The sequence below is a fragment of the Lutjanus erythropterus genome, chromosome 12 (genome assembly GCF_056507025.1).
Source record: "Lutjanus erythropterus isolate fLutEry1 chromosome 12, fLutEry1.hap2, whole genome shotgun sequence".
In the NCBI taxonomy this organism is placed as follows: Eukaryota; Metazoa; Chordata; class Actinopteri; order Lutjaniformes; family Lutjanidae; genus Lutjanus; species Lutjanus erythropterus.
This window is the reverse complement of record NC_139328.1, coordinates 1,656,097-1,679,999: the sequence shown is the minus strand read 5'-3', so window position 1 is coordinate 1,679,999 and position 23,903 is coordinate 1,656,097. Positions and strand designations below refer to the sequence as shown.

Below are 23,903 nucleotides of genomic sequence, written 5' to 3'. Positions count from 1 at the left end.
GTCTTTCTTCTGCCCTCCAGTGTTCGTCACCCTGGCCTGCACCTTTCGGTACGGCAGAGATGACATGGATGTGATGGGAATCGCCTTCCGCAGAGAGCTGTACCTGTCGACCCGCCAGGTGTACCCGCCTCTGCAGGACCGTGAGAAGGGTATCCACACCAAGATACAGGCCAAACTGATGCGCAAGCTGGGTGACAATGCCTACCCGTTCTTCTTTGAGGTGAGATGTGCCGAAAAAATCAGTCTGATTAGAGGCTCACAGGCTGCATGAATGTGCTTTTATAACAGCTGAAGTGCCAGAATAAATCCAAAATATCTTTGGAAAGAAGAAACAACTCAGTGAAATACTTAAAATACAGGTTACTGTCTTACATTTACTTCAGTGAAACTAATCAACTGTCAGCAGAGGAATGTTTCACTGTCAGTTAAAAATCCTTTCATCTCCAGTGGCGGGGGGGGGGGGCTTTTGCCTTTAATTGAATAGGGACAGTTCATTATGTAGCAAGTATTTAGTATGTAATATTAAACTGGGTTTGACTCAGAGTCCATTTCTGCAAAAGAAAATACTGGATCGATTTAGTAAAACTCAATTCATCAGATAATGATTTAATCATTTGTAGTTTGGTTTCTTTAATGTGTGTTTAAGTTTTACTCCAAAACACTATTTATTTCATATTGCCACGATTCAAATAACATATAATAATAAACAATGAATCTTGAGGAATATTCAGATATGACTAAAATGCCTTGGTGAAATATTAAGTTAAGAACATTGATTTATGTCAGTGTGACAGTATAGTTTGACTGTTACGTCCATGGAAGTTTTTTAGCAATACCAAACCTTTCAACAGAACTTGCTCTTATATTTCCAAAGTTTATTTATGTGTGACGTTATTGTTACAACACTTTATAAAAACAAATGTTTTGGCATTTTAACCTTACACAAGATCAGTGAGATGGGGATGGAAAATGACACACAATGCATTGCATAAGTTGTGGCTGATTTATTGATTGGTGTTTTGATCTTCTCAGTTTCCTGACAACCTGCCTTGCTCAGTGGCTCTTCAGCCAGCGCCTCATGATGTCGGCAAGGTAAGATCCTGACCGAGGAATCAAACTGGCACTGATGAAGTGAAAACATCACAGGATGGTGACGCCTCTTCTTTCTTCCTCTGTAGCAATGTGCCGTGGAGTTTGAGATCAAAGCGTTCAGCGCTGAGAGCCAGGATGCTAAAGTACGCAAACGGTGAGTCTGCTAATCTGTCCACAGCTGGAGGGTTGCATCAGTCATCTTAAAACAGAAGGAAGCCTGCAACACCCTTCCAGATCCATTTATCATAGCACCGAAATATCACCAAGTCACTACAAGAAAATAAGATACAGTCTGTTTTTTTTATTATTTATTTTATTAATTCTACTACTTTGTCCAACAGGAGCTCGGTGGCGCTGATGCTCAGGAAGGTCCAGTACGCTCCAGAAGGTGAGGGAGCGGCGCCCTCCGTTGAAACCACCAGGGACTTTGTCATGTCAGATAAACCGCTGCATGTCAAGGCCAGTCTGGACAAAGAGGTGGGTTGCCTCACATTTGTCTTCAGTTTCACAAACACTCAAGACTGAACCAGGAAAAGCTGTGGCCAATCATTATGTTTTGGATCGTCCGTCCCAAGAATGTCATGTCTCGAGATTGGATGTAATTTCTTCAAACTTCAGACTGATTAGATTTGCTGGTCAAAGGCCACTGTGACCTCACAAAACACATTTTTGACCCTAACTCAAGAATTAACACTGAATACATGGATATAAACTGCACCTCTACTGGTTGGTGGAGGCACGCGACCATATGTTAGTAAATGTAGTTTCAAAATCTGCTGCAGTAGAGCTGCACGATTTGGTAAAAAAAAAAAAAAAAGTCATATTGGGGTTATTTTTAATTGAAATTGCAATATGCAGTGTGATTAGTGGAAGTGATCAGTTTTGCATTACAGTTTTCATATACACTGAAAAAAGGCTATTAAATGCATGATGATGTTATTTATTTAGGTCTGTACAGAGAACAAGATGTTTAGGCCGTGCAGCACTACACTACTTCATTATAATGCTGTTTTCTCACACATTTTTCCTTTTTCAAAAAATTGCGATTTGGTTCTGGCTCTGCAATTTGGATATTGCATTTGGCCACATTGCTATTTTGATGCAATTGTGATTAATTCTGCAGCCCTAAGCTGCAGCATCCAAAGTCAAAAGTCTCAGTTGATCAAGTTCTTCATGGTTAGTGCACATTATGCTCATATAACTCATCATACCTGCATCTCAAGTCAAAGTTCTTGTTTTGATATGATGGAAAACTTCATAAGTTTAATCTTATATTATTATTATTAATTTGATAAAAACTTTTGTAACTCTGAACATGAGTTTTTTTTTTTGTTTTTTTTTTTCTCCATTTTAAGGCAGATTTTGATCAACTCATTAACTAAATGTTTGTAAAATTAGCCCATTCATTTTAAGTAGTATGCAAAAATAATGTGTTGACAGTTACCTTTCTGATGTTGGACTTTGTTTCCAGATCTACTACCATGGTGAGACCATCAAAGTGCACGTCAACGTCACAAACAACTCCAACAAAAACATCAAGAACATCATCATCTCTGGTAAACATGACAGATTCTTTACTTCAGACGTGCTCACACTGTAGTACGGAGATGTACCACATTAGTATGAAGCCTGTAGAATATGTAAGGGTTTGACGTGTGTTAAATAAAATCAGACCTGCTGTAGTTTCTTCATGTCTCCTCTTGTCCTCCTCAGTGGATCAGGTCGCCAATGTGGTGTTGTACTCCAATGACAACTATGTGAAATGTGTGGCCATCGAGGAAACTGGGTATGTAATTTTCACAGATTTTATTCTGTCAGTTCACAGAACACACAGTCACTGGAATTACAGTATCAGGTGGTTCAAGTGTAACGTGTTAATTAATACTCGTTACTTATTGGTCTTATTGGTCTAAACTCAGGGAGAGATTTTGTGAGCCTGCTACAAATCACTGTCACACTATTACTTTTTCTCTCTCATTCTTTTACACATCCTGGAAAATCAGCTTGATAAAAAGAGTTAAATCATCCTGTCCCTCAGTATTACAGCATTTGTCCAAACACCACTAATGCTACTATACACTAGAAGACTTTGACTTCTAAAAGACTTCAGTCTGACATTCAAAGACAGTTTGTTAGAAGTCATAGAGTTTTCTCTGGGGATCTTGCAGGGTCATTATTTTCAACACTACAGCTTGATTTTTTTTTAGTCTTGTATTTTTTTGCAAGATGAAGAATATATTGATTCTGAAGTTAAACTTTCCCATGATAAAGTATTGTTTGACATTTTTTTTCCTGCAAAACAAATCAAAGCAAATATTCTACCATCAGTTTGAGACTGTTAATTGCAAAAGCTCTAATCATGAATCTGAATTTTCCCACATAAATCATCCTTTCTTACTTTTGAAAATTAGGTTATGAAATGTATTAAACTAATTGTACATTCAAAAACAAGGAAGTCATGAAAACATTGAATTTATGTACCTTTTTAACATTTGTACAGTCATAGTCACAGCTATATAAAAGGTATATGGAGAAACCTATGAAACTACAGAAGCCTCCTGTGTTAATTTGTCTATTTTATTTTGTGTTCCTGCCCTTTAAAAATATACCAGTCATAATATTACACTAAAGGAAATTAATCTGAATAAAATTTGTGGTTTTGCTTTTCATCAAATATTTCTATTGCGCTTTCTAATCTTGCTTCCCAAAATCTTAAACCATCTTTGCAGTTTTAAAATTCAGAATTATTTGATTTTCAAGGCGTCACAGTGAGCTGGGAGGGCGTTTCACATTTGGAGGCTCTACAGTAAAACTACTGAATTTATCTTAAGTCATTATCCATTGCTGGGATTGTTGGTAGACCTCTTGATTGCTGTATTTTACTAGTATTTCACGTGTGTCTGTGTGTTTATGTCTCAGGGATTCTGTATCACCTGGAGCGACGCTGCAGAAAGTTTACAAGCTGCTGCCTGTGCTGGCCAACAACAGGGAGAGGCGGGGCATCGCATTGGACGGCAAACTGAAGCATGAGGACACCAACCTGGCATCGTCAAGCATGTGAGCAGACAATCTGAGACACGGCCGGCCTGTTAAAAATGTGAGATTCATGTGTTGTTATTAGATTGGCTGATTTAAATCATCTTTTTCTTCTCTTTCAGTATCAAGGAAGGTGTGCTGAAGGAAGTTATGGGGATCATGGTTTCATACAGAATCATGGTGAAGCTCATTGTTGGAGGGTCAGTAGCATCTGTGTGTCTGTCCGTGTTTCTGTCGCTGTGTGTTAACAGTCCTTAAGGTATCAAGGGAATTTATGTGTCATTTTACAACACAGATTTTCACAAAATGCAAAATGAAACTTGTACTCCCTTCATGCTACACACATATAACATATGTAATAATAATATATAAGATACTTAATCAAATAGGATAAAATAGAATAAAGTATTATATAGTTATTTATTTACATGTACATCTACACAACCAGGAAATAATTTTGTGTTGATAATATGGACGACATCTAAACATCAAAATCCCCACATCTGGGAAACATCGTCTGTCAACTTGACTGCATTTGAGCACGAGGTATCACTGATGTAAACACAGTCATCCTCCCCTCATCCTGCCAGAGTCATGCATCTTGTCAGCTCAGAACATGGTCCACTTGTTGACTGCTTGATCTGGGATGTTGTGGTGGAGCAGGTCTCTGTAAGATGTGACAGAACAGCAGCCATGAACAGATTAAGCCTCATGAATCTTAGTGGCTTTATGTCCATTTGTTGCAAAAAAGGTTCAAAGCTTTGAGGATTCAAACTCAGCAAACACAGTGACATCTGCTGGTCTGCAGAAGTTAAATCAGCCCTTGAAGACTGGGACTGAAGCACCACGTCACCTCGCTGATATGAGTAGTTTTAGTCTCACATTTGTGCAATAAAAGTCCAGGAGGCATGTTATTAAATCTGCAGGCCTAGTTTTATTCCAAGCTGCATTAAATATAGATGTTATTGTTCAACATGTTGCACAATAATAGCATGCTGTTCAAAATGCCTAGACATAAAATACTTTGTATGACACCAAACATAAATGCACCGGTGTAGTTTCATGTTTTTAAATTTAATGTTTGATACTTTGGTGAGATCTCATAGGAGTTACAATGTGTTGTGATTGGAGAGTGATAGTCACTAAATTAGCCTCTTACTTTTTTAACATTATCACCTGGTATCATAACAAAATGTTCTCATATTTATGATTATGTCTCTTAAATTTGACATTGCCGCATTTCTCAGTTATTCTCCTCTCTTCTTTTCCCATTAATGTGGGAACCACAAAGTTCAGCTCTTAAATTTTCAAAACTCTCAAACTGAATGAAGTGCTTTCTGAAACATCAGTGACGTTTGAAGCTTCAAATGTCATCAGTCATGTGACGTTCTTTGTTCAACACAAGCTCTGGCACAATGTATTGAAACAGTGTGCTTCACGTGAGTGAAACAAGCTGCAGAGCTTCAGTATCATTTGTCCATTTCTACACAACAGTTTCTGGTTTCTTGTTGTTTGTCCAGACTGAGTCCCAATTGCGACTGTTTGATTTTCCTGACTCAACGTTAGTCAGGAACAGCCTCAAGTCCAAGCTGGTTCAGTTATCCCGGCTCTCTTCCTGGCTCCCACCTCGCATTTCATAACTCCAGTGCCTACAAATACATTCTCTCATGGGTGACGGCAATAAAGCCGATAAATATAACAGATTAAAACAGAAACAGTAGTGAGGTTTGAAGGAGCTACTGACTGTAACATCTGCTGTTGCCATGGCAAACCATTGAAATGGATCCAGTGAAGTCTTGGTTGTGATGTTTTGCACTGTTTTGAATGTCTGGTCGTGATGAACCAGCAGAGAATTATCAGCCGAATCTGCAGCTCTCCTCAGCTGGATGGAGCTTTATAGTGATTTTCCCGCTCATTGTTTCTTTCTGGTCCACAACTTTATTGTTTTGGTTGATTCTCAGCGTTCTCATAGCCTCCCAAGTACCTGCTCAGCAGCAAACAGCAGACAGACACAGTTAGAGGTTAAGTAGTGAACACAGTGGAGCATTTAGGTGGACAGATATTTCCCTCAGGAGATGAGAGACATTAGAAATGGATCTGACAGAGAGTAAATGTTGGACTTAGATTCGTCAGGTGACACAAACATGACTCCAAATGAATTATCATGTTGCTCTTTAACTGCTGGATGTGGAAATAAGCAAATGTTTGCTAACAGGTTGAACTTAACTGAGATGTTGTTTTCATGTGACGTGTCTCTGCTGCCCCCAAGTGGTTAAAAAAAACTAATTTTGTAGACTTCTTATTTTGGGTGGACTTCGAGCTCATCGCCTTCTGACTTTTGCCGTATTTCAAATATTTGCTGTCGGTGTGTTGATCTGTGTTCATCAAAATATTTAACATCATTTTTAAATTTCTATTTCATCTTTGCCTCTGCCACGCTCACAGGATGATGGGATCAAGGTGGGTTGGTCTTTATGTGTGTTTTCATTAATTGTAGTTACTCTGTTTAGTTTATACACACGTACGCACGCACACACACACACACACACACACACACACACACACACACACACACACACACACACACAATCCGTGTCATTTCATTACTTTTGTGAAGAATGACAGGAGGCAATAAGTAGTTTTCAGTATTTTCTCAGAGGCAGGAATAAGAAATACCTCTGAGTGGTCTTTAATACTAAAGTGATTAAAAAGAAAAACATAGCTTCCACAAGTCTACTTTAGTATTTTAAACATTAACATTGTTTTGAAATAAAGGTTAGTGTAAATTATATTTTTAACTCCACACAATCAAGTCATCATACATAAAGGTGTTGCACCTGACTAGATGTTGAGACATCTTGTTTTTCAGTGTCTCTCTTTCTCCAAGTCTGAAATGATGATATAGTCAAGTAAATTTTATTTATAAAGCACCAAATGATACAGAGCAGGTCTAGATGATACCTTTACATATGATCATAATATATATACTATTTGTATAGATAGATAGATGTTTATATAGCTTTTAATATAGTCTTTCCTTTCAGGATGTTGTATATTTTTCAACATGAACTCTAATATGAACAGTTTGTTTACATGATTGTTGCATCATTTATTGTGCATTAATTCATCAACAGGTTTGCAGTGAGAAACATTTGTTTGGTTTTTGTTGCAGTGAGGTCGGCCTGGAAGTTCCCTTTAAACTGATGCATCCTAAACCTGATGCAGGTAAGGAAACACACTTGACTCCTTTGTGTGTTTTATTGCAGCTGTATACATCTGTAGCAAAACATGTTGCTTCTCCAAAAGCACCTTTACTCCAAAATAACTATATAACAGATGCATTTATTCACATACATAAACAATAGGTGAAAGAAAGTTGCCCAACCAACAAATTGAATTTAAACCTTCTGTTTTTTTCCTGTTTTTCTTCATTGCTACCAACAGTGAAAGAGAGGTAAGGTGACGTTCAAGAAAAATAAATGAAAGAATTTGAATGTTTTCTGATCTTGTTCGGTTGTGAAAGAAGCATCAGTCCTCAGGGTCTGTACTATGAAGGAAGCTCAACAAAGCCAGGATTTTTTTGCATGAGCTGACCCAACAAAACCTAAAACCCCGATCACAGATAATGAGTATCACGACGGTGGTTATCAACTTGCTTTGTTAATCCAGACTTTCTTCTTCAGGCTCAGTGCGCAGTGACATAAAAAAGGTTTGATGGTGTGTTGTTTGATTTTGCCTTCCACAATCGAGCCGCCCACAACACTGTTGCTACAACTGAGAAGAGAGGAATGCTGTCAGAAAATTGCTGCTGTTTACGTCTAATGTGACAACTGCACATTAAACGTGATGCAGCAGATTTATCCATGATACTGTTGGTCTGACACCGTCCCATAATGAAAGAGAAATCACTTTAATATTTTCCTTGATAAGAAGGATTGTTTTCTGAACTGCAGTATCAGCAGTGCAAACCAGACCTGACAGCAAATCAGGGTTAGGGTTAGCAACTTTGCATCCTTATTGTCCTCATGTCACTCATGAAAGACAACATCAGGAGAATAATTAGTTAAAGTGTGAAGGTTTCACAGCCAGTTTCATCTGAAACTCAGAACATGACCTGCTCCCAACCAGGTTATGAGTTCTGCATCACTTACCGTGGTGATCCAGCCACGTTAAAAGAGAGACATCTTTGTGACACTGAAAACTCTTGACTTTAGACTCAACATACCCTGCTAACTCAATCCGGCTGTGCAGTACAGCCCTGTGTAAAGAATGAATAATTAGGACTGAGTCACTGTGGAGTGAGATCAGAGAACAGGTCTGCTTGTTGTGTGTGATAACAAACACTGGTGTGTCAATTTGGTGTGAATGTTCTGTCTGTCGCTGCTTTTGTTCCAGAGACGAGCTCATATTCTAGGATCTTTTATCACTTCATCAGCTTTTATTCAGGCCATCATTCCTCTATTAGCTCCTGTTTATACCCCAGTGTCTTCATCAGCAGTATCAGCTTTCTTCCTCTGCTTCTGCTTTTGTGCTCCCTTTTTCTCTTACATTTTTTTCAGTTTCACTGGGTTAAGTTCAAGTTTATCGTCATGTGTGTTAGAGAGACAGTGACATTCTTCTCTGCCTTAACACAAAGGACCCACACTACAGACCTACATAGACTATATAGGCTACACAAAATGTTTATGCATCATATATATGTATGACATACAATATACAATAACACAACAGTGTGAGGTGTGGGTGTGTCAGCTGTTCAGAAGCCTGACTGCCTGTGGAAAGAAAGTGTTACTGAGACGGGTGGTGTACGATTTGTTGCTCCGGTAACATTTTGTACACTGAAGAAGTGAGAACACAACTCATCTTCATCAGAAAAACAGTCATGTAGGTCGTCTGTACAAGCAGCACATTATGACCCATTTGTTACATTTATAGTTAGGTGATGACTTTCAGTGGCAAGTGAAGGAGTTGATGTAGTACAGAGATGAGGTGTTAGAAGGTGGTGAGGGTGCAGCACTGTCAGACTGCAGCCCCTCTCATCCAGGGAATGTCACAGGACAGTTAAATACCTTCACTTGAGAAGTAACCTTCAGAATTGGGTTGGCAGTCACAATATTCTCAGTGTATTGCTAATCCGAATTCTCCTCGATTGAGCTTCATTAAATACTCCTGTGTAAGTCATCTGGGACTCCTGAACTCTTCTTCAGTGTCTGAGTGAACCATTCTTCAGAATTTCCACTTCAAACACGAATGCCCTGCTGGCCGACCAAACCCTGGATGCTGTTATTAGGATGCAATAAAACGTCTCTTCTCTGCTGCAACTGATCTCTGAGTCTGAGCCAACTCAGCAACGTTATACACTCCTTTAACACAAACAGAACACAGAACAGATTTAACCTGCTGCCCAAGTCAGTGTCGGTTTAAGTGTGCACTACATGTAGGACATTTTTCCAGCTTTAATTTACTGTTAAGCAGTCTTTACTGAGGATGAACTGAAGCCGCTGTCTGTGCTCTTCGCAGCCACAAAACTCCATTTTACCACACATGACTCAGGAGTTGCTGGAACAAAACTTTTAAAGCACTGAAAGTCAAAAAATAAAACACAAACTCCTACATCTCCTGTGTCCTGTGTAGACTTGTTGTAAAGAGAGCAGAGACGGCAGCTTCAGTTCCCTGTTGTAAAATGCTGTCTAATGACAAAGTGAAGCAGCAGACATTTTCTGAAAACAGCGTGCAGATTAAACAGATATTGATTATTTTTTAGGTGGTCCTTTGTTTAGGTGCTAAAATACATTTTGTTGCTGCCTGTGTCCACAGCAGGACTTAGCTTCCATGTTGGGACAGCTGTCTATCAAATGCGATCTGACACAAATCAGCTGTTTTTGAACCCAGATGTCTAATAGTTATGAACATTTATTTTCACTCAAGTCTTTGTGGATGCTTAATGAGAAACTAAACTGTGATATCACCCCGCATTTACACCAGGCGCGGCTGCGCCGCGGCACACAGAAAGATAGAACCCGTTCTAGTCAATGCTGTAATTTACACCAGAAGCGCCGTGGTGTGTCTTAGCAGCGTCCCAGAAGCGCTCCGCTCCGCAGAGGATACACAGCAAGTCTGTTTTAGACGGATGGCGTGTCAGTTGGCACAGAGCTGGTCGAACGGGCAGGAAGTCAGGCACGGAAAACGGGAGAATCCGGTTGATTTTCAAAATAAAAGACCCCGGCAGACTCGCAATCATAAAGACAGACAGAAAATAAACAATGTGACTACGTAGCCTGCTTATCCATGGTAGAAGCACAAAGAGTAAGGCAAGAGGACTTAATCAACAAAATCAGAGCAAGTAAACATAATCAGATGGGCAAAACGCTCCGCTGCTGAAACGCTTCTGAAACGCTGCTGGTGTAAATTGAAGTCGTGTGCATGACGGAGCAAAACCGCGGCGCAGCTGTTCCGCAGCGCAGGCGCGCCTGGTGTAAATCCCGGGTCAGTTTTTGTGTGCAGTTTTACTTTTGCCCATTAGCAATGAAATGCTGTTGATGTGAAATGTTTTTTCATATCATTTACTGTTATTTTGTGCTTCCCTTTTAAAAAAGTATCATTCAGGTGCTGTTTAGGCACCAGTGCTCCTTTAAAAGTATTGTTTTAGCATCAGTTTTGGATAAAACCCAAACAATACCCAATTCTTGTCAAGACACTCTCAGTGGCACTGTGATAAAACAGTTCACAAGAGAAGAAATCTACAGTACAACTCTCCACAATTTCAACAGTTGAGCCATTGATTGAAATGGGAATGTGATTTCCTCTGATCTGTCTAAAGGCAACAGTGATTTCTTTTTTCTTGTTGACATTTAGAGAGATTTTTTTTTAAATCACAGAACTAGAACAGTTTAAAGGAAAAGACATAAAAAGTGAACACCCAAACAGGTTTTCAGTTGTTCTGAATTAGTAGACCTCTGCTCAGGTTAAAGTTGAGCAGAGATGATGCACATGAAATGATGCGAGGTCACCCAACTCTGTGTCAGATGACTTGCTGGTTCCAGAACAGTGTTTGTCAATTCTGTATTCCCATTTTTCAAGATTCCCTACTGCAGATGGTATTTCCTGCAGCACATGGCAGAATGTTAAGCTGCAAATTTGAAGTTAAGAGTAGAAAAAACATATAAGGAAAACTGACCAAAAGTGGTAAAATAATGCAGTTAACTGCAGTTAAGTCTGTTTCCAGCTTTACCAGACACTCTGAGTTCACCTACATGTGATAGATCCCTCCACTGTGCCTCTGTCAGCTGCTGACAGAATCAGTTTTTGTCAACACTGCTATTGTGTGTCTTGTCTGTAGTGAGGTGGAGGAGGAGATGGAGTTCCAGGAGTTCAAGCGCTCCTACCTGAAGGGCATGAGGGATGACGAGGACGAAGATGGAAACGTGTCGGGTGGTGACGACATGGCACCCAAAGAGAAATAGAGGAGAGAGTCAGCCGGAGTGACTGGAACAAAGACAGCTGGGAGTTTGAGTCAGAGTTTGTGCTAGAAAATGTTGAGACTTAATTTAAGGATCATGTCGGTGATTTTGCATGTTTCAGCATCATTTAAATTCCTCATCAAGTACACTAAGAAGGGGCAGAAATGCTCCAAAACAAAATGGCAACCCTCATATACCAGCTGCATATCTTTTATTTTTTTTAGACAGCTGTTTACACATCCAACAGACACACAACAACATGACCATCCCATCCACCCGATGAATTTAAGACTCCTTTTAGCTATGTGATGGTCTCCACCAACTGCTCAGAAAAATGTTTGTTTCTTTAGTTTCAAGATGGTCCACTTTCTTCACCAGCTAGTCTTTGGAAACATCTTCCTACAGCTTTAGACAGCAGAGCTGGTGAGAGCTGGGAGGACTCAAACCTCAAACATACAGTCTGGATGCAGCTGTGGAACCAAAACCGTGAGCTGAAAGAGGCCAGAGACCACGTTGAGCTGCAGAGTTGATGTTTATTCCCAGTGGATTCTGAACTACAAGATGCATTTAAATATTTCTGTCAACTGTTAATGGAGCCTTAAAGCTCAGATGATTCTGTTATTTGATCGTGTCTGTGTCTGTATGTCTGCAGCCCAAAATCTATTGATTTTGGCAAGGACTGCACATGCTCTCACACACAGCGTTTGCTCACTAGCATGCAAACCCACTGACATGGTCCTTCAATAGATAAAGTGATGAATCCTTGTAAAGTAACTTGTGAGAATATTTTTGTGCTTTTTCAGTGACACAGCTAACTGTTGACTCTCACTACATTTTTAGATCTGAAGTAACAACATCACTACTCAAATTCTCATTTTCTACAATCAGAACAAGTGGAGTATTGTGACAGATGTCATGATCTGACAGAATAAAATGTTAATTAGTTGAGCTTGCTTTAATTACTTCAGCTCAGGCAGCTGAGTTTCCAGCTGGGTCAGCTATGCTCTGGGGGAAATCATCAGAGTTGTTATTTATCTGCTCACTGTAAAACTTTTGCTGACAAGTTCAGATTTACTGTAGCAACATTTTATGTAGAGGGCTAAACTTAATGTGGCATTTAGAGCGATGTGTTGCTCTGCAACTGTGCAGTTTGAACTCAATAACAATAAAAGCTGATTGATCCATTTGTGCATTAGCTGCTCTTCCTTTGCATAATGCTAATTGTAAAACTGTATTATACTTTGTGTGAAAGTCCTCTGGGTTTCGCAGCATATATGTTTTGTCGTCGGATAGTGTGCGTGTAGGCTCTGTGCAGACATTGGGGTACCCAGTTTTTTGTGACTGTGCAATCGACGGCCCTTTGAAAGACATCAGTTGGACACTGATGCAGTCAGACCTTTCAGCTCTTGTGTTTTAGCTGCATCGTTGTACACAAAGCAGTGCAACAACATGACAGGCTGTAAACTCACCACAAACCAAAACACTACCTGAGATGGAAGCAGATGTGCTGTCTAGCACATCACAGTGTGCGCCGGAAAGTCGAGTACAGCCTGACTGCGTGGACTTGTCCATGTGGACACTACAGATGCCGATCCATTGTGCATGTGTGGAACCTCCAAGAACCTTGAGAAAGTAAAACCTGTTATTGGTGTCCACAGCTGTCTGTGAATGCATCCATTTGTGAGTATAGTCCAACTTTAAAGGAACAATTTTCTTCTGGCCTATAGTGCTATTTATCCATCTACACTGTTCTGGTTGTGGGTTGCAGTTCTGGAGATATCAGCTGTAAAGATGTCTGACTTCTCTCCAGTATAATAGAAGAAGATGGCTTGTTGCTGTTGAATTTTTCAAATGTATTTTTTGGTGCATTGAGTACCACATGCAGCGTCCCATTTAGAGAGATGGCAGACATCTTGACAGCTGATAGCTCATAAAAAACTTGATGTTAACAAGATTCCGAGGACATTTTGAGAGCTGCTGTATTGATATTTTAAACTCGATCAAAAGACCCAAACCAGGAATGTTCCTGTCTGCGTCTCTCAGCTAGAAGCATACTGGTTTCTATTTAGGACATAAATCCTTGAAAGCAGATTAATTTTAAAAACACACACACACATACACAGTACTTGTCATTCGGATCAATTAATTGTTTGTTTGGTTCCTCACAAAAATACAGAATAAGATCTGACTTTGATTCTTTTCTTTATGTTTAGGAATGTTGGTACCTTAAAAGGAGTCGGGCCCAGAATAATATAGTTGGAGTTATGCAAAAAGCCGTTGAAGAAACCGTCAGACACGAGCCTTAGGAAATTATTTTTAATTTCAGACAAAAACCACAATGCAGACACGGCAAACTGAGGCACAAACAGATGTGTGACACCACAACATAAACTTCTCAGCAAGGACTGAAGATGTTTCACTCCTCTTATGTTTCTTCAGAATGTGATCACCATCTGTATCGTTCAATCTCTTGTTCAGAAATTCCGTTTTATAAATAATTGTTGCCATGCAAATCCAGGTGTTTTTATGTTTTAGATATGTGGTATGTTTTATTATGCTAAAACCCACTTTACACATCATCATCACAACAAGTCATGTGACTTCAACTTTTTTGTTAAAATTAGGACAGATAAATAAAATAATTACTTTTGTTCATTGTGCAGTATTGTTCATTTATCTGCCTTGATGTCTAAAAAAAGTTATTTTTTTATTTGAAGCAGGTTAAATACTCACGCTCCACTGCCTCAGTTATTCATGTTTGTCCCCAAATGTAAACTGGACGACTGTTTAAGATGGAGATTTATTTGTGTCTTGAAGTTTGTGACTTTCAAGACACTTAAATACAAAGAATTTGGACCTAGCTAAACTTCGATGACATCATATTAACACATTGCACCCATTGGCTCTCTAATCAGCCTGACAGGACCCTACCTGGGCATGGCTTAATACCTCGTCTTGAGTCTTCTTGGTTTCTCCATCATCTTGTTCCTTCACAGCGTCCCTCCATACCTGCTCACCTGTTCCTTCACTGGTCAAACTGCATCAAACCTCTGCCTCAACAAGACAAATGATTAGAAAACCGTTCTGTGAAACTTAGAAAAATGTGAAAATGTAAATTAAACTTTAAGGGTTCTATTTGCCCTGTTACTGTTCTGTTTGTTGAATTTGTGTGCTTGTAATGGTAATCTCACTCTTAGTTTGGTTTTGTTTTGTGTTTGAGTGAGTAAAGGGGAGAACAGTTTTTGAAGTTGGTCCAGTACGGAGGGAGACTGCTGCAGCAAAACTGAGCTACAAGCTACAATTATCTATCAATATTATGGAAAATATCAGTACAGAGAGAGAGCTTCTTGTTGAAGAGTAACAGCCTTTTTGTTTAACCAGAAACAGATGATTTATTGCTCTCGCCAGATTCCCTTTACAAAATTTGTGATTTTATCATCATAAAGTGAAACTCAACCAAAACTAAATTTGCTGAATTGCCTTGGTTTGTTTTTCCACTGTTCCAACATTCATCCGTCAGTCTGGTTGTTTGGTTGAAATGAACTCATTCATTGAAGCCGATATGAGAATATTCTGGCTCTGCATGCTGTTTGTTCCCACTGCTTGTCTGATATCCGAACTCCGTCTTGTTTCTCTGCCAATATTTTCACATCTAACATGGTTAATAAAGGGTTTCTTTTCAACCAAACCTGAGTTTGTGATTGTTAGAACAGTGGAACCACAAGCCAAGACATTTTTGATGTGTCTTTTATTTGTCTCTGTTGAGTTTGAATAAAGATGTTATTTCTGCACAGACATTCTGGTAAGTTTAGTTCAGAGCAATAAATCAGCTGTTTGTGGTTAAACATAACGTATCTTACTCTTTAAAACACATCATACTCTTTAACCAAATGGTCTATTTTTGTAGGGATTTTTTTCCATAATAGACACACAGACACAATAACAATCTGACCTTGTCAGTGATACAAAACACTCACTTCTAGTGAGTGTAATTTGTTGCCCATAAGGACTGCATTGTAGCTTAGTTTCACAGCTGATGGCTGCAGTGTTCTCACTCAATACTGGACCAAAATAAAAAATTCTTGGCCACATTAGTCATTTAGACCAGGTTGAAAAAACAAACTTTCCCTTTGTGTTATAGTTTTGGCTAGTATAGGTGAGTGTCAGTACAAGAAAATGATTTAATGTGAGCCTGAAATGTGACAGATTTGGCTTGATACTGCAGCCTCAGACCAGTTTAGGGTGAAGCTGCGGTTAGCTGCCCTCATGCTGGTTTCAGGCTGGTGTCGTCACCAGACATCTAATCAGCCTGCAATAACGCTGATTCTGACACATAATTTATCAAGTCTGGCATGGATGTGGCAAACAAGTGAGCCATGTTGGCTGCCAGAGAGGTCAAAAACATTGTACTGAAGACCAGCACTGAAGAGATTATCCAGGTAACTGATCCGCTGCAAACAACTTTACATCAGAGTGCAGTGAGGCTGAATGAATACAAGCTTCAAACAGCATAGAGCTGTAACTTAGATTCAGAATAAATGTCCATAGTTAATGGGTAATTAGGGTAAAACCCTTTCTTCCAAGTAATAGTTTTTGATAGTAAGGACTGTTTTCAAGTATTTCTTTGGTCTCTTTGGACTGTAAAGCTGTTTCTAGCAGAGCTAACTTACAGCTTTAATAGCTTAAGTCCAAAATAGTAAACAGAATACTTTAGATTAGATTTAGATTTCCTGCTCTTCCTTCCATCCACACAAGAAACAACAGGAAGTAGATATTTCTGTGTGAGATGTGTCTTTTCTGTTATGATACAAAAATATCTGGTGAGAATGCTGGCGGTTGTTTGAATCTGCTGTAATGTTTGTCCGTCTCTTCTTCAGACACTGTCGCTTTTGTCTGAAATAAAATGACTAAAATAAAACGTCGGAGGAGTCATGATCGAAGCAGCCGCTTTGGTTGCAATTTTAATATAATTCATTTTTTCTCAAGCATCAAACTCAATGCATTATCAACATGTGAAAAGGCAAAATGATAAAGGCTCTAAAACTACGCTGAAGCAAGCTGATCGCAAAGAAAAATAAATTTACTCTGAGGATGCAAAGTGCTTTTAAAACATTTACCATTAAAGCAAATCCAACAATCTACAGATGACTGAAAAGTCTCCAGTTCACTGATCTATCCATTTATTAAGTGGATCAAGTGCATGATCAGATGCATTTGTCAAGCTGGCACATACGACTCTACATGCATTTTCATATTTCAGTGAGTTGAATCACAATCAAGAGTGAATTTATCTCCACATTTAAAGGGGGGGTATTTTTCTGCTCAATTTCTACATCACATTTTCTTAATTTAATGCCTGCCATCTTATACCTTATCTTATAGTTTCTCCAAGATGTTGTTTGGTTTCCAGAACACCAATACATCAGGGTATTTATGTTTATTAACACGCACAGTGCAAAAAAACAAACACACACACAAGACAAGAAAGTAAGATGAAAATCTAAAAAACCTTAAATGCTGACCCAATGATGATGCTACATGAAAAGTTGTAGGACTGCCAGAGTCATAACAACTCATCCTGGAGGGAACGTGAATGTCTGGGCCAGATTTCACAGCAATTGATCTGAAAGTTGTCAGGTTATTGTGCCCAAAACGAGCTGTGTAGCTCAAATCATTGGTCACTAGCATGGCCATTAAAACAGGATTTGACAAGGAGAAAGTTCTCGGCCCAGATCCCGTCCATGAATAGAGGGCAGTTCAGATTTTTTTTTTTGTTTCTTTGTTTTGTTTCGTTTTCGTTTTTTGAAAAATACTATTTCATTAGATACCAACAATGAGGGGAACCAGCTACACAACTTGAAAAGCACCACAGCAACTTCTTTGACAGAAAACTCACCTTCAAAGATGGACAATTTTGCTTTTCTGGAATACCCCACCTTTAAAAGTTGCAGTTATAAATACACTGAGTGTTTGATTCGAGGGGAGAATGCTTCGTCTATAGCTTTGCGAATGTATGACTGGGGTATACTATGGTTGAGCGGGTGTGGTGTGGCCTGCAGGACCATCCCAGCTGTATTCCATTTGATTAGTTTTTGGTTGCACGTGATATCGGCCCATGGGCATTTGGCAGGAGTCAGGGTACAACAGATACCCAGAGAATGTGCTGGTGCTCTCACTGTCGGTGTACATGCCATTGGTCACAGAGTCCTTAACTTGTAGCCACACTTGGTCTCCCATGGTGAGGTGGAGGACGATAGTCTTGCAGGTGGTAGACCTGTCAGTTCCTTCTGTGTTTTTGACTATAGGGTAGTAGTTTTGGAATATGCCAACCTTGAGAATCTTTTTGGCTACTGCCAGGTTGAAGGAGAAGACGTAGGTGCCATTGACGGGGGCTGTGTACATGCCCATGGCAGGGTCAAAGTGCCCCTGCTTGTTGGTAATGACGTGTGGGAAAGGAACAGGCAAGTTTTCCTTAGGATATGACTCGTTGATACATGCAGAGAATGCCGATTGGATAGCCGGGGTGCAGGGGCCAGGCGGCCCCATGAGACCCATGTTACCCATGTCGCCTTTTTGCCCCATGTCGCCCTTTGCACCTGCTGCACCAGTGTCACCTTTTTGTCCTTGATCCCCCATCTCTCCTTTGCTCCCATCATTGCCGTCTGCCCCATCTGTGCACTCACAAACCCCCTGCTCACCTTGATCACCCTTCTGGCCATTCACTCCGGGGTCACCAGTTCTACCCATGTCACCCTTCTGGCCCATAGAACCTTTGGGTCCCATAGATCCCTTGACCCCAGGCAGGCCACGGGCTCCAGCTGGTCCAGTGGTGCCTTGTGGACCTGGTGGACCCTGGACACTCTCACAGGAAGCCGGGCATGTGCCGGTTTCTCCCTGGGGCCCCTGTGCACCTGGGGGCCCTCCCATTCCTCTGTCCCCTTTTTCTCCTGGAAAATACACATCAAGAATATTTGCATTACAAATAGTAAAGCTGGAATCCCATCACATCTTCACCTGACTTTATGTTGAATGACCCCACTATCAGATATTTAAAAATTAATAATGAAAAATATGGTTGTTTTGCTTTAATTCTTTGCAAGAATCTCAGCAGACCTTTAAAGCCTCGCTCGCCCTTTGTCCCGGTGAAACCAGCACTTCCAGGCTGTCCTTTCTCCCCCATGTCTCCCTTCTGACCTGTAACACAGAAAGACAGAAATTAATACAAAAAATGAAAAGCGAGATGAGGTCACCTGCATTAAGACAGACAAAATTCATGTTTTTTTGAGTGAAAAGTAAAGATTATTTAAGTCTGTTGGCCTGTTTTCAAAATCCATTTGAGGATGGATCTATTTTTGGAAAAATGAGACAAAATGAAAAATGGTTAGTGTTACTGATATATTTTCAACTGTGTATCCCTGGGCAGGTTGACATTAAAAAATGTAAATATGCTAATAAATTGAGACTGTTTCATAACCAGTTAAAAACAACTTTTAACAGCTTTAATGGACATTGATTGAGGTGCCCTTGTTATTCTGTCCTCCCCATCACCCCTGGAATAATGTTTGTTGTCATTACCAGTGCAGTGATGGAGAGTTCTTTAAGTTTAACTCACCCTTCAGCCCTTGAGAGCCTGTGAATCCTGGCCGACCTGGGAATCCCATCATTCCTCTTCTCCCAGGACTCCCAGGTGCACCTAATCAAAGATTATAGTCAGGTCAGTTTTTACAAAAACTTGCTTCACTGATTTTTGCTGTTTCTAGTACAGTCCTCACTTTCCTGCAAAGACCAGTGGTTCTTAAACTTTTATTTGTCATGACCTCCTTTAATTCCCCCAATGTGAACTGATCTAATTTAACAAACATTAACACGAATGGCAAAACTAGTTAGAAAAATAAAAACTTAATTCCAATAACATGATTCATCACTCATAAACAGCATTTCTTTTTCTCAGTTCAGCTCTTCTCGGTTATTTGTGTATCTTGAACCTTGTGTTTGAGCCTCTTGGGGCTTCAGATTTTGTATTTAACATTTTAGCTCACTGAACAGCACTTAATTTGTCTCTATCCGAAGTCTGTGCACCTTGTTCTTTACACGCTGCTGTCTGTTCGGAGAATATGTTGCAGTGTCTGGACAGTAATGCTAAAGTGATTTCTGCTCAGATGTGAAGTCAGTTGCCATTTCTCTCTCATTTTCTCTCCCTCACTTAATTTTAACAGAATAGTAGTTCACATCTGTAGGTCTATACTTTATTTTTACCTGGTGTTTGGCTGCAAAGTGTAGAAAAAGGACGAGATTTAACCTATTTTGTGGTGCTTTGAGCGCTGATGAGCTGAGCTGACAGGGCATACTGGATGCAAGTAGAAGGAGGACTGTTGCTTGCAGTCTTTCTGGAAGTCCTTAATATTCCAACCTCTGCTTTGTCGCTTGACCCGCCCATCATAACCTGTCGTATTTTCAAGAAAGTTGATCCGAGCCCTCCCACCCTGTGGGTTAACTCATTCATTTATGCATCACTACTTTTTTCTTTTGGAAACGTCGAAGTTGAGCTGCTGCTGCCGCAGCTGCACATGTTGCTTTCTTACACATGCAGTTGTTGTTCAGTGCTGGTTGGCATTGTTCTCCTTCCTCTGGCATTGAACTGCAGACTACAGCATTTGTAAGGGTTTATTCTGCCCCTGTCATGTCCAGAAGAATTGCATACCTACATTGCATCCCTACAGTACTGTAAAAAGATGAATATGTCACATTTTCAAAATTTTGGCATCGACTAGGCATCAAAGTATCGGTTCTTGTGACATCCCTAGGTCTGGCAGTAAATATACAGCTCAGGTTTGTGTTTGTCAGTGCAGCTTCTCAAGCCCAAAGCAGAGCTCCTGTATGCATGTTGTTTCCCAGCTGTGGGAATAGTGTCACTGTGACGATCAGCTCCGGCTATTTTTAAGGAGCACTACAGCACAGTGGAGTACAGTTGAGTTGAGCCATTTTACATAAGTTTCACACAAATACCGCCATAATACCAAATATGCTGGTGAAATGTCTGACAGGTCCAAGCCTACTGAATACTTTACTAAGAGAAATCTAGTCTGGTTACCTTAAAACAAGTTTAATGATCTATGACAAACTTTGCTTGACAAGGTTATCATCAAGGTAATTTGTCCTTTAACAGAAAACATAAGATTTAATATTTCTACAAAAACATATTGCGTATTTAAAGTGCAGTTATTGCACTTTCACTTGCATTAATTTCAGGAGTGGGTGCTTCACTTTCAGTTTCTGTCCACCTGTTACTTGGCTCTGATCACAGTAGGAATCCTTTACAGCTGCTGTCAGCTCAACTCAAACAAGTCATTTGAAGTGATTCTACATACCTGGAGGGCCCCGGTCCCCACGGTCTCCTTTGGGCCCTATGGTGCCCTTACAGTGTGAACAGAGGCAGAAAAAAGGAATCTGGTCAACAGGTGGCGGAACCGGTGCATTCATTATCATGTCACAGATATCCATATCAGATGGTGGTGGGGGGATCCCCGGGGGGGAGGGCACCATCATGCGGAGACGGTCGTCAGTCATGTTGCCGCTGGGTGGCCACGGTTGACCAGTGGGGTGCATCGGCATGTGGCCACTGCGGGCAGCGGATGGCCAGTGGGGAAAATTCTCCGATGACTGAGACGTCTCAATTGTCTCCCCCTTTATTAGGTCTAAGAAGTGGTAGGTGTTGGGGTCCAGAGTGGAGCCGAACTCTTCGCTGGGGTCCTTGCTGCCGTTGTTCAGTAGCAGCATGGCTGAGCTGAGGGAGGAGAGGACAAGGAGGCCCAGGACTCTGGACAACATCTGGAGGAAGAACAGGGCGGTGGGAGCCCAAAGGAAGGTGGTAAGATAATTACACATGAAAAACATCTGCATCTTTACATGTCATTCAGTTCAGTGTTTCAGTCTGTTTGAATTTTCCTCTTTCAAAAACTCTAAAGGTTTCCATTTTAGGGCTCAAAAATAAGGATTGCCTTCTTGCCCAGGGCAAGTGAAATGCCATGTGGTAAAGTAAATCTGGCAATTCACTTACCTGACCGGGAAAGTAGTAAAAAAGAATTAAACTATTAAACTATTTTGATAATGAATTAATCTTTAAATGGCAGCCTAAACTGAATATCTTTGGGTTGTAGACAAAATAAGATGTTTAAAGACATCACCTTAGACTTGCATCCCTGCATTAAACATGACAATTAACTTAAGTCTTAGCTGTTATTTGTCATGTTTAATGTAAATAAATCAGTTTGTACAGGGACAAGTTAAAACTGACTTTCACTTTCAGCCTGATGCCAGCATAAATCATTTGCGACAGGCATTTTCTGAAATCAGTTCTTCTACAGCCAAAATCTTCTTATTGCAGCACACTGACACTCATCCCAGGAAACATTTTTGATATAAATTGATTTGGATCTTAACTGCATTTGCAACTTTCATCTTCATGTACATGTAGTGATGAACTTTCTGCAGGCATGAAAATACTGCACTTTATCCCACTTGGAGATAAAACACAGAGAGGACAGTACACCAAAAGCCATGCCGACATTATTTTACTGATTTCATCCATTGCCACAGCTAACCTTCAAGTTTCAACCCTCCAAAACCTTCAGCCTTTCATCTTTGTTCACTTTATATCTTTGTGCTGAGGTAACGCTGGAGAAGGATTTGGCTTTTGAAGGCAGATAAAAACTCAAGAAATGCACAGAGACAGCCAACACATCATTCACTAAAGTATTAAATATATCGATAAATTTTCCAAACTGTACTTCATCTGGTTGTTGATAAACTCAAGACTAAGACAAAAAAATATAAGAATTTAAATACTTAAATATTTTTAAGAGCCAGAAAATTCTTGCATCTACATTTTTATGGGAATTTTTCCAAAACACTGTGTTGAATTTGTTTTCTAAATTTAGTTTGAACTTTTTCAGAAAACATTTAAACCTGAATATATATATATTGAAAAAATATTCCAGTCATCATGAATTTCTTGCACTCTTAAGAAATAAAATCCCTGGAGGCGTTTTGGGGGGACTCACCGCTCCGTTCGAGTTGTGCAGCATCTTCTGGAGAAGGATTTGTGTTCAGATGAGCAGGATCGAGGAGGCTTTGATGCATTTATAAACCTCGCCCAAGACAAAACTTCTTTCAGGCTTCGTCTCACCTGCCTGGGCCCGCAGACAAAGGCTGAGGATGGAGGGGAGGGAGGGGAGGCACGTCGTCTTTGTCCTGCTGAAGAAGAACTGGGCCTTCTGCCTGTGACGTGACCTCCTTCACCATGAAACTGCAAAAATATATTCAGAGCAGAAAGAAGAGACGCCTTTCCGATTATCTCTCCATCGTTCTCCACCCTCCTTTTTCAACAACTTCCCCACTTTTCCACTTTTTGTATTCATCATCGCTCTGCAATCTCTGGAATATTCTGTCTGTTACAGATGTGACCAGTTTCGATTGAAAAGTCCAAGATTTTTTTTGCCAATACTGTCAATCAAATATTTTTAAAATAGTGATTTATTTTCAGTAGATTTCCAGTATTTTTTCCCTGCAGAATTTTCTACTTTTCAGGCAAAAAAGCTCCTGAAGCAGCAAATGAACCAAAAGAAAACAAATCAAACAAACAAGCAAAAAAAACAATAAAACCAATACTGAACTCCACTTAAAAGGATTTGGCTGATGACGTTTTACTCTTTATCAACAAATCCCATAAGAAAACTCAAACCAACACTTAGTCTGTCTCTTAATACTGTCTAAATCTTTAAAAACACCTCACAAATATATAGTTTCATGTTGAAAAAGGTTCAGTTGTTTCCAAAAACAGCTGCTCAGCTGCTTTTTATTGAACAATCAGGAGGAAACTGTAAATTTGTTTGGGTCTATTCTCTGGCGGATTACAGGTACAACTGAATTGACACAGAGTAAAGTGCAGGTGTGTTTGATTTAGGGACAAGGGCACGCCAGTCCTCACTTAAGCAGCCAGAGGATCTATGTTAATAAGAGGATAGGGACCCTTCGTATGTTTACGTGAAATCAGGAGAATTTTGAATTTCTTGGGAAGCTCATAGCGTTCAATCACAGATATCTTGGTGATTTCCATCAAAAAGCAGGTGATTGTCATTAAATGACAATTAAAAGTAGTTAGCTACTACAAAAGCTGCAGAGATTTAGATGTAGTTAAACTACCACCCAGCTACTGCAAATACTTAGTACTTAATCTAGTAGTCGAACTACAAACCCCATTTCAAAAAAGTTGGGATGTTGTGTAAAAGGCAAAAAAAACAAAAAAAACAATGTAAT

General features: G+C 39.9%; 2 protein-coding genes across 7 annotated transcripts in view; one reads left to right on the top strand and one right to left on the bottom strand.

The window, feature by feature from the left end:
* Positions 1 to 21,418, top strand: part of saga (S-antigen; retina and pineal gland (arrestin) a) — a 27,651-nt gene extending 6,233 nt beyond the window's left edge. For 2 of the 6 annotated variants that reach the window (XM_084731852.1, XM_084731850.1), the window contains exons 5-13: positions 21 to 220; positions 1,033 to 1,092; positions 1,179 to 1,246; positions 1,434 to 1,569; positions 2,564 to 2,648; positions 2,806 to 2,878; positions 4,012 to 4,149; positions 4,251 to 4,328; positions 11,468 to 12,772. In XM_084731852.1, the coding sequence (XP_084587978.1) occupies positions 21 to 220; positions 1,033 to 1,092; positions 1,179 to 1,246; positions 1,434 to 1,569; positions 2,564 to 2,648; positions 2,806 to 2,878; positions 4,012 to 4,149; positions 4,251 to 4,328; positions 11,468 to 11,591 (962 nt within the window). In that variant the 3' untranslated portion in view covers positions 11,592 to 12,772. Of the gene's footprint in view, positions 1 to 20; positions 221 to 1,032; positions 1,093 to 1,178; positions 1,247 to 1,433; positions 1,570 to 2,563; positions 2,649 to 2,805; positions 2,879 to 4,011; positions 4,150 to 4,250; positions 4,329 to 6,573; positions 6,589 to 7,300; positions 7,354 to 7,572; positions 7,583 to 11,467; positions 12,773 to 19,166; positions 19,303 to 21,281 lie in introns of those variants that run through there. The other 4 variants (XM_084731854.1, XM_084731851.1, XR_014771631.1 and 1 more) reach the window with 4 other exon arrangements.
* LOC146317276 (uncharacterized) lies at positions 13,889 to 23,903 on the bottom strand. The gene is made up of 5 exons (XM_084731848.1): positions 22,649 to 23,903; positions 20,957 to 21,416; positions 19,201 to 19,281; positions 18,702 to 18,782; positions 13,889 to 18,535 (listed from the first exon to the last, which is right to left on the bottom strand). Exons 1-5 carry the CDS (start codon positions 22,670 to 22,672, stop codon positions 17,616 to 17,618), a joined length of 1,566 nt encoding a protein of 521 aa, XP_084587974.1. The 5' UTR covers positions 22,673 to 23,903; the 3' UTR covers positions 13,889 to 17,615.

Bases quoted from the DNA above. Each gene is read 5' to 3' on its own strand.
- LOC146317276 (XM_084731848.1), bottom strand. From the start codon at position 22,672: ATGCTGCACAACTCGAACGGAGCG. The intron at 18,783-19,200 runs GTGAGTTAAACT...TCTGTGTTACAG, and splicing joins AGGCTCTCAAGGGCTGAAGG to GTCAGAAGGGAGACATGGGG. The intron at 18,536-18,701 runs GTCTGCTGAGAT...TGTATTTTCCAG, and splicing joins GGGCGAGCGAGGCTTTAAAG to GAGAAAAAGGGGACAGAGGA.